This window comes from Sapajus apella, unplaced genomic scaffold (assembly GCF_009761245.1).
Source record: "Sapajus apella isolate SASKATOON/1434 unplaced genomic scaffold, GSC_monkey_1.0 scaffold115, whole genome shotgun sequence".
NCBI classification, from domain to species: Eukaryota; Metazoa; Chordata; class Mammalia; order Primates; family Cebidae; genus Sapajus; species Sapajus apella.
The window spans coordinates 3,165,468-3,173,633 of record NW_022437055.1 but is presented as its reverse complement, the minus strand read 5'-3'; the positions used below and the strand labels follow the sequence as shown (position 1 = coordinate 3,173,633).

Sequence of the window (8,166 nt, the reverse complement as noted above, 5' to 3'; positions counted from 1 at the left end):
CAGGAGGCTGAGGCAGGAGAATTGCCTGAACCCAGGAGGCGGAGGTTGCGGTGAGCCGAGATCGCGCCATTGCACTCTAGCCTGGGTAACAAGAGTGAAACTCCGTCTCAAAAATAAAATAAAATAAAATAAAATAAAATAAAATAAAATATAAGCAACATTAAGAGCACCACATACTAAGTGCCTAGTAAAAGATATATAGACAGTATCATAGCCCAACCTGTTCTTTGGAAATACAATTTCAATTTCCTGGGACCAGAAAATTAATTTTTAAAATTTCAGTATTATTGTAGTTGCATCAGCACAACTATTTTTCATGGATCTGAGATGATTTAATTCCAAAAAGAGCTTACAAAGGAGATGCAGAAGTTTCTGTATGCCGCCCATCAAGAAAGTCAGTCAGGTGTGTTTAAACCGTGGGGTTCTTCTCCCACAAGTACCTTTGACCAAATGGCAAAATTCAGATTGGAGTGGGTCTAATTGCCATTTTGGTTTAAGTACACTACATACCACTTCAGCATCAAATCATTCAATCAGAAACACTTTGAAAATGCTAAAGAGTTGGGTTAGTGGCCGTTTTCCCACCTGAATACAATGTGCATAATACTGCAAGATTGTTTCTTTACTTTAGTAATGTTGGAGACATTTATGGAGCATGTGGGAAAGGGTTTTCTTCATAGATGGAGATGGACAGCCAACCAGACAGATAGAAGGAGAGCTGGTACTCATTAACTTTTCCCAACAGAAACTCACCTGGAATTGTTTTCATAGGCCTTAAATGAAGCTTGGTTGTGAGGCACTAGAGAGAGGAAAGCAGCGTATCCATAGAAAAGGATAGCTAGTCAGGTGAGGTGGAGGAAGCCTGGATCCACACCCTTGGGAATTACAAAACATAGCCTTTGAGATTACAATTCAAAGATGAGATGAAAGTGAGGAGGGCTGACAAGTAGTCTAGAGATGGACAAATCAAAAGAATAACTACTGGGGTAGATCTGTTTCAAATATGTAAGTTAGGAACTCTAATTCAAGGAGCACCCCCACACACACACACCAATTTCATATATCTCAAATTATATCTATATGTCTTTGAAACAGGTTGGGTTTATTCTGGTAAATCCTTGGTATTGCTGGATGTTTCAGTGACCAAAATTCTTGGCAGAATCTTAATCTTTAGGTCTTTGCCCCAAAGATCTTTGAGACTCCCAGATAGTCTGTAGCTGCAGTATTTTCTCTTTCTCATGGGACCCTTATGGAAAATGCAGCGTCCTTGATATCACCGCTTTAGATCTCCTTCTATCTCAAGGTTTCAGAATTATAGCATCTTGCCCAGGCTTATCTACCTGACCTGGATTTTGGGGGAGGAATGAGGACATTTTTTGTTAATGTTAAGCAAACTTTTCTATACTGCAGTCATTAGTACATCTACAAAATTGAGCTCCTAGGAGCCAAGCCAGCCACAAGTTCTTCTTGATCCCCCTTTCAGATACATTTCTTCACTGTTAATGGATCTGTTATTTGCATAGAACAAACATTTCCAGTGAGTTGATTAATTTTACCCCCAGTCTTGGTGCCATGTCTTCACTGTGTGATTTATTGCTGGCAATGTTTTTGTTTTTGTTTCCCCAAGATCTGCACTTCTGGGATTTGGCAGTAGGTCAGAGGGGTCCTTATTCATATCTTTTAAAGGATTACTGCTCTAGGACCACCTTCCCGCTAGAGTAGCAGTTGACAATAATGAGGCTGCCACTGCCAGGTGATAGCTTTCCCTGATGTGCTACTGTGTCCTGCACTGAGAGCTTAAACAGGGTCAATTATAATGTAGATTATAGAGGACCCTAGTGCCCAAGGCACAGACATTTAGCAGTAGGGATGGATGTTTTTTATCAAGAAAAGGTGGAGGGTGGGGGGGAATGAATGAGCTTAGTGACTCAGCATTTAGTGACTTAGTGATGACTTAAATGATCGCCTACTCTGAGCCCTGTGGTGTGCATGAGACACGTCAAAAATATCCCTTGTTTCTGAATGCTTCCAGCCAAGTTTCCCACTGCCTACTGCTTGAGTGAGGGGCTAGGAGGAGGAAGGCTCAGTGGCCAGTGACCAGGGCGCAAGAGTGAGGAAGTTGACACCTACTTTTGTGACACAGAGCGTATTAGCATATTGTGTTCTTTGCATCAGGCTATGCCAAACTTCTGGAAGAGACAATTTTGAATTTGTGAGGAGGATACCCAGGATGGTGCCTGGTCTCAGGCCGCTAAGGGAATCCGTTGCCAGGAAATCATCATGGATGGATAGAGGTAGCACCAAGTGAGTTCTTCAGTCCCCACTCAGAATGTGGCCACATTCTAGTGAATCTGTGAGTGGTACAGGGTAATGTAACTGCACTGTGCAGGAATCCCAGCACTTCATTCCAGTGGGCTTCTGCCCCTCCTCTGAGATAGAATGTGTGTCAGAGCCACCACACTAGCAGCAGAGCCAGAGCTCACATGGGTATCTCCCACTTCCAAAAGCTGCTATTCGTACCCCTTAGACACTGACTCTTTTTTTTTTTTTTTTTTTTTGAGACAAAGCCTGTTGCCCAGGCTGGAGTGCAATGGCACAATCTCAGCTCACTACAACCTCCACCTCCTGGATTCAAGCAATTCTCCTGCCTCAGCCTCCCAAGTAGCTGGGATTACAGGTGTCCATCACCATGCCTGGCTAATCTTTTTGCATTTTTACTAGAGACAGGGTTTCACTATGTTGGCCAGGCTGGTCTCAAACTCCTGACCTTGTGATCTGCCTGTCTCAGCCTTGCAAAGTTCTGGGATTACAGGTGTGAGCCACTGTGCCCAGCCTAGATGCTAACTTTTAAGTGCTTGGACAGTTGCTGTCTCTCCAACTTTTCCTGATCAGCCTTTTCCCATGCCCACACACATCTTTATTACTTTTGCAATCACCAGGAACCCATGATTATCTCTTGTTCCAATCACATCCATGAAGTCATTTGAAGCTGATGGGTGCATGGCAGAAATATATTTTGTGACTCCCAGCCCACCCCACATATAAATACAGCTACTTGCAGACACCTATTTTGGAGGTACTTAAAAGGTTCATAAATATCTGAAAAGCTATTTGACATTTTCTGAGACAATATTCTTTGCCACAAAAAAGCCAAGATACATATTTTTCTTTTTTACCTTCACTTTTTATAAAAGGTTATGCTGACGTAGAACTTACTAACAAAAAAAAAATCTTCCTGATGAAATCAGGATAAATAATTCCACACATCGTCAGGTGGAGAGAAAGGCTTTGAATTGGTTTCCATGGAAATCTGAAGATGAAGTAAAGGAATAATTTTGAGGCAGAGCAGCTGAACTGAAGATAACGGTAAAATAGTTTGATAAAGGAAATAGAATAATCAAGAAGACTCCAATCAATTATTCCTTTTTGTTTACCTTTAGGTGATTAATTCGTCTGCGTTTATTAACCTGATGAGATTAAGCAGACCTTCCTTGTGATTTATTTTGTAATTGTTTCCAAGGTTTGACATAAGCTGTGGAGTTATTGAAGGTGGAGATTTAAATTCAATTACTCATGAAGGAGGTGGTGCTTCTCCTGAAAGAATATCTGAATTCACAGACTTTCCATGTAACATTATGAGTGAAAATTATTAATTCATCCGATAGTATCTCCCAAAGACTTTTAGAAGTCATTTGGCATCCACATACTTCACTGAAAGTCAGCAGCTTCAGAACTGAACGTGTAATGAAGAGAATTCAGTGCCTGGAAAGAAAGCATTATATTTTAAAGACTTGTTATTTTTATACTTTTTTTAAGCTAGAGGCTCCTTTGGGACCTGAGCTGTGGTGCTATCATTAATGGAATCCATGAGCTCAAGCTTTTAATGCCAAAAGGATAGCTTTCTTTGAACTTGACCAGTGGTTCCCACTCAATACCTTTAAAGGGCACAACTGGACAAGATCATATTTTATTTTGACAGGAGAGAGAGAGAAAGAGAGAGATTGAGAGAGGAGAGCGATGTGCAGGCTGGCCTTGAAAGTCTTTAAATGAAGTGACTAATTGCGTTTTGTCTCTGTGGTCCTTGTTGTGTATGTGTTTTCTATTCTTTCTGTGGGTATAGTAAGGATAAACGGGGTTCTCCAAACACTAACGCAGTCGCCAACTCTCCATCATCCACAAAGGCCCGGAACACATCTAAGAGTGGAAAGTAAGTGAAAAAGTGCTCCTGTATATCTAACATAGCTGTCAAAAAGTCAAGTGCTGTCCTCCTTTTGTCATCCATTCATATTCATTCAACAAAGATTTGTGGAGTGTCTTCTATGTGTCTCACACTGGGCTCGTCACTGGGGAACTGAAATGCGCAAGGCATGTGTCAGTAATATTGGGTGCATGAAGAACTAGGGAAGAGGGAGGAGAGGGATGGAAAAGTCAGGTGATGACTCTGGAAAGATAGTTTAGGGCTGACTGTGAAGGGCAAGGACATAAATCCATACGGGCAGTGTAAGAGGTGGACTACTAGTTTCAAAAATTAAAGAAAGCAGCAGCAGCACTGATATATGACTTACAAAGTCCATGAAAATCTGTCTTGATCCATACACTGAGGTTTAGGCTTGAGTTAGAAGACTCTGGTAAGCTTTTCCATAAATTTCCTGGTTCAAGTACATTTCTGTTTTAACCATATCACTGATTTATATGATATGTATATTCTTTTCCTGATAACTAACATGCACCAGGTCCTAAGTGAAGCTCTCTTTTTGGTATTATCAAAACTTGGATGGGCTGAATATTTGCAATATTAGATTGACCTTTTTGGGCTTATTCCAGAAGACAGCATGGGCCGATATCTCCCTTTGGCTTCAACAAAGTGTGGTAAGCTCAGGCAGTGTGATCCTGCGCAGATGACATATCTCCAATTAGACACTTCCCCTTGGAAGTTGCTTCAGCGCTGTGGTGAATGACTCGAGTTCTCTGTAAGCTCTCTTTCCACGGTGTTGAGCATTGTGGCAGGCAGAAACACAGCCCAGAAACAGCATGCAGCCTGCATATAGGAAAAGATGAAGGATGCCTTCATCATGCTAAAAGCTCTAATCTAGCAATAAGATATGTCAGTACAAGAGCACGGCTTTGCAATGAAAGGTGAATTTGTAATGGTCATGTATTTTATGTATTCAGCATTGGACCGTAAGTGCTGCACTTTGAATATGATCTTATATTCGATTCCCAAAGTGAAAGATCTATTGGCTGCCTTTTTTCCCTTCTTTTCCTCTGAATACCATTTCAGGTTTGCATATAAAGTTGAATGCAGGCTATCTTGCAGAATATAAAAAACAGTGTTAAAGACATAAAACTAAATCTCCAAGCAGTTACAACTTATTTCAGTTATTTATTGCTGAGCACCACAATCAAAATGCTATATAAATTATGAAGGAAGGGAATTGATGCACACATTCCCAAGCAGCTGAATGTTTTCAAATTAGTCCCGATTCATTGTTAACATGTACTGTCAGTTAACAGGACGGCATTGGAGAAGTTCTTTTAACTCCATGCTTGCAGCAATGGCAGACCCTACCTGGGTACCTTGTACCTACCTGTCATACTGAGAGCTTCAGGGCACAGTCTCCATTTATTAGACCCTGATGTATAATTATGGGTGTTTGTGATTTGCTGTTGCCTTTCCAAAGGGGCCTTGTCTTGTTTCTTTTGGCTTTGCAGGAGTTCACTCTTTTACTTTTTGAGTGAAGAATCTCTGTGTGAGCTACAAAAGAAGCAATTGGTAGACTCTGAGTTGAGATGACATAGAGAATGCATACCTAATACCATACCCAGGTTTTCAACAGTGGGAGGCCTGAATAAATACATTCTTAAGTAGATAAAAATGATCTATATCTCACTTGCCATACTTGGATGCATCCCACGCTTCTGCCATGGTGAAGGGTCTTCCTCTTTGCACGTTTTGAGCTAGGTGTCTTTTATTTGTCATGTATAGTGACTCATAGACTGAGCTAGTTCTGAATTCTTCATTGTTTTTGTTGGTTATTAGTGAAAAATTACAAGTTCTCCGACATCCTCTTTCTAGATATGTGTGCCAGGGTTTCATTCACTGTGCTCCTCATCTTAGTCCTGTCCCAGCAGTTTTCAGGAGATTTTTCTTTTTTTCCATCACTGCACATTTTCTCCTTCTTTGATATCATTGTCAACAGGAGCAGTACTAGTCTTCTGTGCATATGGTGAAACTATGAGGAGCATTTTTCACACTTCATAGAACAGTGCCTATGGATGCTTAGGCACTGTGTTCTAGTTCAGAGAGATTTGCGATTTCCAGTTCCGGCTGCACTGTCTATGCATTTCCTTAGCTTTGGTGTGTGTGATGGTGAGGTGGGGGATAGGTAGATGTCTCCACCCCAAGGTGCATTTTCACAACAGCCGGCACAGAGGATGCCATGTTCTGCTGTTATTTGACCTAATAACAATAGGATATAGAGCAGTTTTTAAGAATGTTCCTATGTTGTTTTGATGCCAGACACAGGCTGGGAGATAGAAGGAGGGTTCTTTTCTTCTCTGAAAAGAAATTCAGTCTCCTTTTTTTATTTGAAGAAAACAAAAATGCAAAAATCAAGCTGCCTGAAATATGCATCGTGGCTAAAAATAAAGAATTTGTGTTGACTGAGTGTTGTAAACCAACCTGCGTCCCAAGCACTTGGTACATTTTTTCTCATAATCCTCGCCTATGAAAAGCTCATGAAACGGGCACTATTATTTCTTTTATACACACGAGGAATTGAGGCTCCAAGAGGATAATGATATGCCCACTTAAGGTCTCCAAATGAACAATTTTGGTAAAAATTCTTTTTTGGCACCAATAGTAATAGTAGTAGGAACTAAAATATATTAAGCATCTACTTTGTGCCATATCACTGGACTCTGGGGCCATATAGATAAATATAAAGTACTGTAGGTGCCCTCAAGCAGCTCACAGTCTTAGTAGGGATGACAGAGGATGACAACGTGGTATTTAAGTGCTACAATCCCTAGCTGATGTCAGTGTTGGGGTGGGAAATAGGTCATATGGGGATATCATTAAAGGCTCCTGAGAAGCGGTCCTTGAGGTCTTTAATTTTATCCATTTACCCTTTAGGTAGCAAGGCTAGATCAGAGGAAGAATATGCAAGCCAGTCACTCCGGGGGGGGCGGGGTAGAATCCTCTATATCTTGGTCAGAACATGTTGGAGTTGTGGATTAGGTCAAAGCTAAAACGGAATGTCTAATTCCAACTTTTTCTGATTTTTGGTACATTTTGAGCCTACTGAGATTCAGTGTAGCATGCTGAATCACTTAGGAAACCTACAGCTTGAATGTTGCATCAGTTCTGCTTGCTCTGTTTCATTGCCTGGATGTGAAGCTGGGTAGCCAGCCCTCTGTTTCAGGGAAGAACAGATGGAATGGGATATGTCTGAGCAGCAGAGCCAGATTACCCTGGAAATGACTTTCAGGAAGGTGCAAGCAGTTTCTTCTATGCCGACAGTGAGCCAAATTGACAAGACAGAAAAAAAAATTCAGTGCAGAACTGTATCACTGAGATCGGGAAGCATAGGTTTTGCAGAAGTTGACCCATGACCAATCAGGCCAGGCCATGCATTTAGACTCACATAGGGTTCCCTTTGGTAATGTGAACCTGTTATTCTGGCCAACACAGCAGACCACAATCAATCCATTTGCTGACCCATTGGATTATCCCCAGAAAGCACTTAAACTGTCAAAGCTGAGCATGTGTAGTAGCCACCAAGAGCCTTTATAATGTGCATTTGATATCAGAACATTTTCATACTTTACATGAGACCAATTATTTTGCTGAACAGTTAAAGACACTCAGACTTAAGAAGGGTAAGTCACTTTCTGTGAGGCACACACTTAGCTACTAGCAAAAGGCAGCCTAGACTCCTGATCTTCTGATGCTTGTTCCATGACCTTTCCACTGCAATGTACACTACAATTCTTCTCCCAGAGAGCAAGATACTTCAGGTGATCACACCAAGGGAGGCCAGGAGCCAGATCTCAGGATATCCAGCTGGGTGCTCTTCCATCATCTTGTGTGGGCTCTGCCAGCTACTGTAAAAATGGAGACTTTTTGGAAAAATTAGAATCATTCTGCTTTAAAAAAATTGTAAC

General features: G+C 41.2%; 1 protein-coding gene across 6 annotated transcripts in view; it reads left to right on the top strand.

The window, feature by feature from the left end:
* Positions 1-8,166, top strand: part of HS6ST2 (heparan sulfate 6-O-sulfotransferase 2) — a 309,778-nt gene that overhangs the window by 262,022 nt on the left and 39,590 nt on the right. For 4 of the 6 annotated variants that reach the window (XM_032260229.1, XM_032260230.1, XM_032260234.1 and 1 more), the window contains one exon: positions 4,121-4,207. The exons of the other annotated variants lie outside the window; for them this stretch is intronic. In XM_032260229.1, the coding sequence (XP_032116120.1) occupies positions 4,121-4,207 (87 nt within the window). The remainder of the gene's footprint in view (positions 1-4,120; positions 4,208-8,166) is intronic. 6 annotated transcript variants of the gene reach the window in all.